At 55.0% G+C, this 12,500-nt stretch overlaps 1 protein-coding gene across 1 annotated transcript in view; it reads left to right on the forward strand.

Annotated features, from left to right (window-relative positions):
* LOC116958773 (beta-centractin) overlaps positions 1 to 12,500 on the forward strand; it is a 41,011-nt gene that overhangs the window by 18,413 nt on the left and 10,098 nt on the right. The window contains exons 6-8 of the mRNA XM_076057538.1: positions 975 to 1,191; positions 5,691 to 5,783; positions 9,680 to 9,854. Coding sequence (XP_075913653.1) covers positions 975 to 1,191; positions 5,691 to 5,783; positions 9,680 to 9,854 — 485 coding nt within the window. The remainder of the gene's footprint in view (positions 1 to 974; positions 1,192 to 5,690; positions 5,784 to 9,679; positions 9,855 to 12,500) is intronic.

The following is a 12,500-nucleotide window of genomic DNA, read 5'->3' on the forward strand; positions in this document are numbered from 1 at the left end:
CACACACACACACACACACACACACACACACTAACACACACACTAACACACACTAACACACACACACTAACGCACACACACTAACACACACACACTAACACACACACACTCACACACACACACTAACACACACACACACTAACACACACACACACTAACACACACACACTAACACACACACACACTAACACACACACACACTAACACACACACACTAACACACTAACACACACACTAACACACAAACACACACACACTAACACACAAACACTAACACACAAACACACACACACTAACACACAAACACACACACACTAACACACAAACACTAACACACTAACACACACACACACTTACACACACACACACTAACACACACACACTAACACACACACACACTAACACACACACTTACACACACTAACACACACACTAACACACACACACTAACACACACACACACTACACACTAACACACACACACACTAACACACACTAACACACACACTAACACACTAACACACACACACACACTAACACACACACACACTAACACACACTAACACACACACACTAACACACACACACTAACACACACACACACTAACACACACACACACTAACACACACACACTAACACACACACACTAACACACACACACACTAACACACACTAACACTAACACACACACACACTAACACACACTAACACACACACACACTAACACACACTAACACACACACACACTAACACACCACACACTAACACACACACTAACACACACACACACACATCCCCCCACGCACCACCACACCTCACCCAACCTACCAGCTCCGCCGCACGAATTCCGTTCAAATCAGATTCATCGACCGTATCAGAAACCCGCCATGGATCCTCTCCCTCCCCCTCCCTCCCCCTCCCTCCCCCTCCCCCCTCCCCCCTCCCCCCTCCCTCCCCCTCCCCCTCCCCCAAGCTATGCCACTGGACGCACGACAGGTGTGGTATTGGACTGCGGCGACGGAGTCACCCACTCGGTCCCCATCTACGCCGGCTTCGCCCTGCCCCACTCCGTGTGTCGCTCGGACGTGGCCGGACGTGACGTCACGCGCTTCCTGCGCCTGCTCCTGCGCAAGGAGGGGCACGACCTGCACACCAGCGCCGAGCTGGAGGTCGTGAGGACCATCAAGGAGGTGGGCGGGGGAGTGGGTGGGTGGGGGAGTGAATGGGGGAGTGAGTGGTTGGGTGAGTGAGTGAGTGGGTGAGTGAGTGAGTGAGTGGGTGGGTGAGTGGGTGGGTGAGTGAGTGAGTGGGTGGGTGAGTGAGTGAGTGTATGAGTGTATGAGTGAGTGGGTGAGTGAGTGGGTGAGTGTATGAGTTTGTGAGTTTGTGAGTGGGTGAGTGAGTGTATGAGTGTATGAGTGGGTGAGTGAGTGAGTGAGTGTATGAGTGAGTGGGTGAGTGAGTGGGTGAGTGTATGAGTTTGTGAGTGGGTGAGTGAGTGTATGAGTGTATGAGTGGGTGAGTGAGTGTATGAGTGGGTGAATGAGTGAGTGAGTGTATGAGTGTATGAGTGAGTGGGTGAGTGAGTGTATGAGTGGGTGAATGAGTGAGTGAGTGTATGAGTGAGTGTATGAGTGAGTGTGTGAGTGAGTAGGTGAGTGAGTGTATGAGTGAGTGAGTGAGTGGTGGACGTGGCCGGACGTGACGTCACGCGCTTCCTGCGCCTGCTCCTGCGCAAGGAGGGGCACGACCTGCACACCAGCGCCGAGCTGGAGGTCGTGAGGACCATCAAGGAGGTGGGCGGGCGGGTGGGTGGGTGGGTGGGTGAGTGAGTGGGCGGGTGAGTGGGTGGGCGGGTGGGTGGGTGGGTGAGTGAGTGGGTGGGTGAGTGAGTGGGTGAGTGAGTGAGTGAATGAATGAGTGAGTGGGTGAGTGTATAAGCGAGTGAGTGGGTGAGTGAGTGAATGAGTGTATGAGTGTATGAGTGGGTGAGTGAGTGTATGAGTGGGTGAATGAGTGAGTGAGTGTATGAGTGTATGAGTGAGTGGGTGAGTGAGTGGGTGAGTGTATGAGTTTGTGAGTGGGTGAGTGGGTGAGTGAGTGTATGAGTGTATGAGTGGGTGAGTGAGTGAGTGAGTGTATGAGTGAGTGGGTGAGTGAGTGGGTGAGTGTATGAGTGGGTGAGTGGGTGAGTGGGTGAATGAGTGTATGAGTGTATGAGTGGGTGAGTGAGTGTATGAGTGGGTGAATGAGTGAGTGAGTGTATGAGTGTATGAGTGAGTGGGTGAGTGAGTGGGTGAGTGTATGAGTTTGTGAGTTTGTGAGTGGGTGAGTGAGTGTATGAGTGTATGAGTGAGTGGGTGAGTGAGTGGGTGAGTGTATGAGTTTGTGAGTTTGTGAGTGGGTGAGTGAGTGTATGAGTGATTGAGTGAGTAGGTAAGTGAGTGTATGAGTGAGTGAGTGAGTAGGTGAGTGAGTGTATGAGTGAGTGAGTGGGTGAGTGAGTGTATGAGTGGGTGAATGAGTGAGTGAGTGTATGAGTGAGTGTATGAGTGAGTGAGTGAGTAGGTGAGTGAGTGTATGAGTGAGTGAGTGAGTGGTGGACGTGGCCGGACGTGACGTCACGCGCTTCCTGCGCCTGCTCCTGCGCAAGGAGGGGCACGACCTGCACACCAGCGCCGAGCTGGAGGTCGTGAGGACCATCAAGGAGGTGGGCGGGGGAGTGAATGAGTGGGGGAGTGGGTGGGTGAGTGGGTGGGTGGGTGGGTGAGTGAGTGGGTGGGTGGGTGGGTGAATGAGTGGGTGAAGGAGTGGGTGGGTGGGTGGGTGAGTGGGTGAGTGAGTGGGTGAGTGAGTGGGTGAGTGAGTGAGTGAGTGAATGAATGAGTGAGTGGGTGAGTGTATAAGCGAGTGAGTGGGTGAGTGAGTGAATGAGTGTATGAGTGTATGAGTGGGTGAGTGAGTGTATGAGTGGGTGAGTGAGTGAGTGGGTAAGTGTATGAGTGGGTGGGTGAGTGGGTGGGTGAGTGAATGAATGAGTGAGTAGGTGAGTGTATAAGCGAGTGAGTGGGTGAGTGAGTGAATGAGTGTATGAGTGTGTGAGTGTATGAGTGTGTGAGTGTATGAGTGAGTGTATGAGTGTATGAGTGAGTGAGTGAGTGTATGAGTGTATGAGTGTATGAGTGTATGAGTGAGTGTATGAGTGAGTGAGTGTATGAGTGAGTGGGTGAGTGAGTGGGTGAGTGTATGAGTGAGTGTGTAAGCGAGTGAGTGGGTGAGTGAGTGGTGGACGTGGCCGGACGTGACGTCACGCGCTTCCTGGGCCTGCTCCTGCGCAAAGAGGGGCACGACCTGCACACCAGCGCCGAGCTGGAGGTCGTGAGGACCATCAAGGAGGTGGGCGGGGGAGTGGGTGGGGGAGTGAGTGAGTGGGTGGGTGAGTGAATGAGTGGGTGAGTGGGTGAGTGTATGAGTGGGTGGGTGAGTGAATGAGTGAATGAGTGGATGAGTGAGTGAGTGAATGAGTGGGTGAGTGAGTGAATGAGTGAGTGAGTGAGTGAATGAGTGAGTGTGTGAGTGAGTGAGTGTATGAGTGTATGAGTGTGTGAGTGTATGAGTGTATGAGTGAGTGTATGAGTGAGTGAGTGTATGAGTGAGTGGGTGAGTGAGTGGGTGAGTGTATGAGTGAGTGTGTAAGCGAGTGAGTGGGTGAGTGAGTGGTGGACGTGGCCGGACGTGACGTCACGCGCTTCCTGCGCCTGCTCCTGCGCAAGGAGGGGCACGACCTGCACACCAGCGCCGAGCTGGAGGTCGTGAGGACCATCAAGGAGGTGGGCGGGCGGCTGGGTGGGTGAATGAGTGTATGAGTGGGTGAGTGGGTGAGTGGGGGAGTGAGTGGATGAGTGAGTGAGTGTATGAGTGTATGAGTGAGTAAGTGAGTGAGTGAATGAGTGAGTGGGTAAGTGGGTGGGTGAGTGCGGGAGTGAGTGGGTGAGTGGGTGAGTGAGTGAGTGGGTGAGTGAATGAGTGAGTGAGTGGGTGAGTGTATGAGTGTATGAGTGGGTGGGTGAGTGAGTGAGTGAGTGTATGAGTGGGTGAGTGAGTGAGTGTATGAGTGTATGAGTGAGTGAGTGGGTGAGTGGGTGAGTGTATGAGTGTATGAGTGGGTGGGTGAGTGAGTGAGTGAGGGAGTGGGTGAGTGAATGAGTGAGTGTGTGAGTGAGTGGGTGGGTGTATGAGTGTATGAGTGGGTGAGTGAGTGATTAAGTGAGTGGGTGGGTTAATGAGTGAATGAGTGGGTGAGTGAGTGAGTGGGTGAGTGAGTGGATGAGTGTATGAGTGAGTGAGTGGGTGAGTGAGTGAGTGTATGAGTGAGTGAGTGTATGAGTGATTGAGTGATTGAGTGAGTGAGTATATGAGTGTGTGAGTGAGTGAGTGTATGAGTGTATCAGTGAGTGTATGAGTGAGTGAGTGAGTGTATGAGTGAATGAGTGTGTGAGTGAGTGAGTGTGTATGAGTGAGTGAGTGGGTGAGTGAGTGAGTGGGTGAGTGTGTGAGTGTATGAGTGTATGAGTGTGTGAGTGAGTGGGTGAGTGTATGAGTGAGTAAGTGAGTGAGTGAGTGAATGAGTGAGTGGGTAAGTGGGTGGGTGAGTGGGGGAGTGAGTGGGTGAGTGAGTGGGTGGGTGGGTGAGTGGGTGAGTGAGTAGGTGAGTGAGTGGGTGAGTGAGTGGGTGGGTGGGTGAGTGAGTGGGTGAGTGGGTGGGTTGGTGGGTGAGTGGGTGAGTGAGTGGGTGGGTGAGTGAGTGGGTGGGTGAGTGGGTGAGTGGGTGGGTGGGTGAGTGAGTGGGTGAGTGGGTGGGTTGGTGGGTTGGTGGGTGAGTGGGTGAGTGAGTGGGTGGGTGAGTGAGTGGGTGGGTGAGTGGGTGAGTGGGTGAGTTGGGTGGGTGGGTGAGTGGGTGGGTGGGTGAGTGAGTGGGTGAGTGGGTGGGTGAGTGAGTGAGTGGGTGGGTGAGTGGGTGGGTGAGTGGGTGGGGTACTTTACCCCCCGTGTCTCTCTCCGCGCGTGTCCCTGTGTGTGTGTCTCTGTGTGTGTCTCTGTGTGTGTGTCTCTGTGTGTGTCTCTGTGTGTGTCTCTGTGTGTGTCTCTGTGTGTGTGTCTCTGTGTGTGTCTCTGTGTGTGTGTCTCTGTGTGTGTCTCTGTGTGTGTGTCTATGTGTGTGTGACTGTGTGTGTCTCTGTGTGTGTGTCTATGTGTGTGTGTCTCTGTGTGTGTGTGTCTCTGTGTGTGTGTCTCTGTGTGTGTGAGTGTCTCTGTGTGTGAGTGTCCCTGTGTGTCTCTGTGTGTGTGTGTCTCTGTGTGTCTCTGTGTGTGTCTCTGTGTGTCTCTGTGTGTGTCTCTGTGTGTGTGTGTCTCTGTGTGTGTGTCTCTGTGTGTGTGTCTCTATGTGTGTGAGTGTCTCTGTGTGTGAGTGTCTCTGTGTGTGTGTCTCTGTGTGTGTGTGTATCTGTGTGTGTGTGTCTCTGTGTGTGTCTCTGTGTGTGTCTCTGTGTGTGTCTCTGTGTGTGTGAGTGTCTCTGTGTGTGAGTGTCTCTGTGTGTCTCTGTGTGTGTATCTCTGTGTCTGTGTGTGTCTCTGTGTCTGTGTGTGTCTCTGTGTCTGTGTGTGTCTCTGTGTTGTGTGTCTCTAGCGCGCCTGTTATATGTCCATCAATCCCCAAAAAGATGAATCTCTGGAGATGGAGAAAGCTCAGTACACCCTTCCTGACGGGAACGTCATCGAGGTACACACACACACTACACACACACTACACACACACTACACACACTACACACACACTACACACACTACACACACACACACTACACACACTACACACACACTACACACACTACACACACACTACACACACTACACACACTACACACACACACTACACACACACTACACACACTACACACACTACACACACACTACACACACACTACACACACACTTACACACACTACACTACACACACTACACCACACACACTACACACACTACACACACCACACACACACTACACACACACACTACACACACTACACACACACACTACACACTACACACACTACACACACTACACACACACTACACACTACACACACTACACACACTACACTCTACACACCTACACTACACACACACTACACACACACTACACTACACACACACTACACACACACTACACACACACACACTACACACACACACTACACACACCACACACTACACACACTACACACACTACACACACACTACACACACACTACACACCACACTACACACACACTACACACACACTACACACACACTACACACACACTTACACACACTACACTACACACACACACTACACACACTACACACACTACACACATACTACACACACACACTACACACACACACTACACACACTACACACACACACTACACACTACACACACTACACACACACTACACACTACACACACTACACACACACTACACACTACACACACTACACACACACTACACACACACTACACTACACACACACTACACACACACTACACACACACACTACACACACACACTACACACACCACACACTACACACACTACACACTACACTACACACACACTACACACACACTACACACACACTACACACCACACTACACACACACTACACACACACTACACACACACTACACACACACTTACACACACTACACACACACACATCACACACACACTACACACACATCACACACACACACTACACACACACTACACACACACTACACACACACTACACACACTACACACTACACACGCTACACACGCTGCACACACACTACACACACACTACACACACACCACACACACTACACACACACTACACACACACCATACACACACCACACACACACTACACACACCACACACACACTACACACACACTACACACACACTACACACACTACACACACACTACACATACACACACACACTACACACACACTACACACACACTACACACACTACACACACACTACACACACACACTACATGCTACACACACCACACGCTACACACACACACACTACACACACACCACACACACTACACACTACACTACACACACTACACACACACTACACACACACTACACACACACACTACACACACACTACACTACACACACTACACACACACACACACACTACACACTACACACACACTACACTACACACACACTACACTACACACACACACCACACACATCACACACACACTACACACACTACACACACACCACACACACTACTCACACACACTACACACACACACTACACACACACTACACACACTACACACACACACTACACACACTACACACACACCACACACACTACACATCTACACTACACACACTACACACACACTACACACACACACTACACACACACTACACACACACTACACACACACTACACAACACTACACACACACTACACTACACACACACACTACACACACACACTACACACACACACACACACTACACACACACTACACACACACCACACACACTACACACTACACTACACACACTACACACACACTACACACACACTACACACACACACTACACACACACTACACACACACTACACACACACGCTACATACACACCACACACACACTACACACACACACTACACACACACTACACACACTACACTACTCACTACATGTAACTACACACAACGCTACACACACACCACACTACACACACACTACACACACACTATACACACACTACACACACTACACACACACTACACACACACTACACACACACTACACACACTACACACACACTACACACACACTACACACACACACACACACACTACACATACACTACACACACACTACACACACTACACACACACTACACACACTACACACACACTACACACACACTACACACACACACTACACACACACTACACACACACACCACACACACACACTACACACACACATTACACACACTACACACACACTACACACACACTACACACACACATTACACACACTACACACACACTACACACACACTACATACTACAAATGACCCCCACCACCACCCTCACCACCACCACCACCACCACCACCCCTCCACCACCACCACCACCACCACCACCCTCACCACCACCACCACCACCCTCACCACCACCACCACCACCCTCACCACCACCACCACCCCCTCCACCACCACCACCACCACCACCCTCACCACCACCACCACCACCCTCACCACCACCACCACCCCCTCCACCACCACCACCACCACCACCCTCACCACCACCACCACCACCCTCACCACCACCACCACCACCCTCACCACCACCACCACCACCCTCACCACCACCACCACCACCCTCACCACCACCACCACCCTCACCACCACCACCACCACCACCCTCACCACCACCACCACCCTAACCACCACCACCACCACCCTCACCACCACCACCACCCTCACCACCACCACCACCCCCACCACCACCACCCCCACACTCACCACAACCACCACCACCACCACCCTCACACCACCACCACCCCACCACCACCACCACCCCACCACCACCACAACCACCATCACCACTACCACCACCACCATCACCACCACCATCACCTCCCCCACCACCATCACCACCACCACCACCCTCACCACCCTCACCACCACCACCACCACCACCCTACCACCCACCCTCACCACCACCACCCTCACCACCACCACCACCACCACCCTCACCACCACCACCACCCTCACCACCACCACCACCACCACCCTCACCACCATCACCACCACCACCCCCACCACCACCACCACCACCCCCACACTCACCGCCACCACCACCACCACCACCACCCACCACCACCACCACCCTCACCACCACCACCACCCTCACCACCACCACCCTCACCACCACCCTCACCACCACCACCACCACCCTCACCACCCCCACACTCACCACAACCACCACCATCACCACCCTCACCACCACCACCACCACCCTCACCCCACCACCACCACCACCACCACCACCCTCACCACCACCACCCCCAACCCCCCCCCACCACAACCACCCTCACCACCACCACCCTCACCACCACCACCACCACCCCCACCACCACCCCCACCACCACCACCACCCCCACCACCACCACCACCACCACCCTCACCACCACCACCACCACCCTCACCACCACCACCACCACCCTCACCACCACCACCACCACCCCCACCACCACCACCACAACCACCACCATCACCACCACCACCACCCCCCTCACCACCACCACCACCATCACCACCACCACCCTCACCACTCCCACCACCCCCACCACCACCACCACCACCACCCTCTCCACCCTCACCACCACCACCACCACCATCACCACCACCACCCTCACCTTCTCCACCACCACCACCACCCTCACCTTCTCCACCACCACCCTCACCACCACCACCACCACCCTCACCACCACCACCACCCCCACCACCACCACCACCACCCCCACCACCACCACCACCACCACCACCCTCACCACCACCCTCACCACCACCACCACCAGATTGGCCCTTCCAGATTCCGTGCTCCTGAGCTCCTCCTGCGACCTGACTTGGTTGGGGAGGACTGTGAGGGCCTCCACGAGGTGCTGTGCTACTCCATCCACAAGTCGGACCTGGACCTCCGTCGCACCCTCTACAAGAACGTGGTGCTCTCGGGGGGGTCCACGCTCTTCAAGGGTACGCGCGGGGGGCTACCTGGGGGAGCTTTGTCTCTGTGTGTGCCTCACCGCTTGTCCCTGCAGCCCTGCCGGAGGCTACCTGGGGGAGCTTTGTCTGTGTCTCAGCACTTGCCCCTGCAGCCCTGCCGGAGGCTACCTGGGGGAGCTTTGTCTCTGTGTGTCTCAGCACTTGCCTCTGCAGCCCTGCCGGAGGCTACCTGGGGGAGCTTTGTCTCTGTGTGTGCCTCACCACTTGCCTCTACAGCCCTGCTAGAGGCTACCTGGGGGAGCTTTGTCTGTGTCTCAGCACTTGCCCCTGCAGCCCTGCCAGAGGCTACCTGGGGGAGCTTTGTCTGTGCCTCACCACTTGCCTCTACAGCCCTGCTAGAGGCTACCTGGGGGAGCTTTGTCTCTGTGTGTGCCTCACCGCTTGCCCCTGCAGCCCTGCCAGAGGCTACCTGGGGGAGCTTTGTCTCTGTGTGTGCCTCACCGCTTGCCCCTGCAGCCCTGCCGGAGGCTACCTGGGGGAGCTTTGTCTCTGTGTGTGCCTCACCGCTTGCCCCTGCAGCCCTGCCAGAGGCTACCTGGGGGAGCTTTGTCTGTGCCTCACCGCTTGCCTCTACAGCCCTGCTAGAGGCTACCTGGGGGAGCTTTGTCTGTGTCTCAGCACTTGCCCCTACAGCCCTGCTAGAGGCTACCTGGGGGAGCTTTGTCTGTGTCTCAGCACTTGCCACTACAGCCCTGCTAGAGGCTACCTGGGGGAGCTTTGTCTGTGTCTCAGCACTTGCCCCTGCAGCCCTGCTAGAGGCTACCTGGGGGAGCTGTGTCTGTGTCTCAGCACTTGCCTCTACAGCCCTGCCAGAGGCTACCTGGGGGAGCTTTGTCTGTGCCTCACCACTTGCCTCTACAGCCCTGCTAGAGGCTACCTGGGGGAGCTTTGTCTCTGTGTACCTCACCGCTTGTCCCTGCAGCCCTGCTAGAGGCTACCTGGGGGAACTTTGTCTCTGTGTGTCTCAGCACTTGCCCCTACAGCCCTGCTAGAGGCTACCTGGGGGAGCTTTGTCTGTGTCTCAGCGCTTGCCCCTACAGCCCTGCTAGAGGCTACCTGGGGGAGCTTTGTCTGTGTCTCACCGCTTGCCCCTACAGCCCTGCTAGAGGCTACCTGAGGGAGCTTTGTCTGTCTCAGCACTTGCCCCTACAGCCCTGCTGGAGGCTACCTGGGGGAGCTTTGTCTGTGTCTTAGCACTTGCCACTACAGCCCTGCCGGAGGCTACCTGGGGGAGCTTTGTCTGTGTCTCAGCACTTGCCCCTGCAGCCCTGCCAGAGGCTACCTGGGGGAGCTTTGTCTGTGTCTCACCACTTGTCCCTGCAGCCCTGCCAGAGGCTACCTGGGGGAGCTTTGTCTCTGTGTCTCAGCACTTGCCTCTACAGCCCTGCTAGAGGCTACCTGGGGGAGCTTTGTCTGTGTCTCAGCACTTGCCCCTACAGCCCTGCTAGAGGCTACCTGGGGGAGCTTTGTCAGTGTCTCCGCACTTGCCCCTGCAGCCCTGATAGAGGCTACCTGGGGGAGCTTTGTTTGTGTCTCAGCACTTGCCCCTACAGCCCTGCTAGAGGCTACCTTGGGGAGCTGTGTCTGTGTCTCAGCACTTGCCCCTACAGCTCTGCCAGAGGCTACCTGGGGGAGCTTTGTCTGTGTCTCAGCACTTGACACTACAGCCCTGCTAGAGGCTACCTGGGGGAGCTTTGTCTGTGTCTCAGCACTTGCCCCTACAGCCCTGCCAGAGGCTACCTGGGGGAGCTTTGTCTGTGTCTCACCACTTGCCCCTACAGCCCTGCTAGAGGCTACCTGGGGGAGCTTTGTCTGTGTCTCAGCACTTGCCCCTACAGCCGTGCCAAAGGCTACCTGGGGGAGCTTTGTCTGTGTCTCACCGCTTGTCCCTGCAGCCCTGCTAGAGGCTACCTGGGGGAGCTTTATCTGTGCCTCAGCACTTGCCTTTACAGCCCTGCTAGAGGCTACCTGGGGGACCTTTGTCTGTGTCTCAGCACTTGCCCCTACAGCCCTGCTAGAGGCTACCTGGGGGAGCTTTGTCTGTTCTCAGCACTTGCCCCTGCAGCTCTGCTAGAGGCTACCTGGGGGAGCTTTGTCTGTGTCTCAGCACTTGCCCCTACAGCCCTGCTAGAGGCTACCTGGGGGAGCTTTGTCTGTGTCTCAGCACTTGCCCCTACAGCCCTGCTAGAGGCTACCTGGGGGAGCTTTGTCTGTGTCTCAGCACTTGCCCCTACAGCCCTGCTAGAGGCTACCTGGGGGAGCTTTGTCTGTGTCTCAGCACTTGTCCCTACAGCCCTGCTAGAGGCTACCTGGGGGAGCTTTGTCTGTGTCTCAGCACTTGCCTCTGCAGCCCTGCCAGAGGCTACCTGGGGGAGCTTTGTGTGTGTCTCAGCACTTGCCCCTACAGCCCTGCTAGAGGCTACCTGGGGGAGCTTTGTCTGTGTCTCAGCACTTGCCCCTACAGCCCTGCTAGAGGCTACCTGGGGGAGCTTTGTCTGTGTCTCGGCACTTGCCCCTACAGCCCTGCTAGAGGCTACCTGGGGGAGCTTTGTCTGTGTCTCAGCACTTGCCCCTACAGCCCTGCTAGAGGCTACCTGGGGGAGCTTTGTCTGTGTC

This window comes from Petromyzon marinus, chromosome 83 (genome assembly GCF_048934315.1).
Source record: "Petromyzon marinus isolate PM22_M1 ecotype Great Lakes invasive population chromosome 83, UKy_Petmar_22M1.pri1.0, whole genome shotgun sequence".
NCBI classification, from domain to species: domain Eukaryota; kingdom Metazoa; phylum Chordata; class Hyperoartia; order Petromyzontiformes; family Petromyzontidae; genus Petromyzon; species Petromyzon marinus.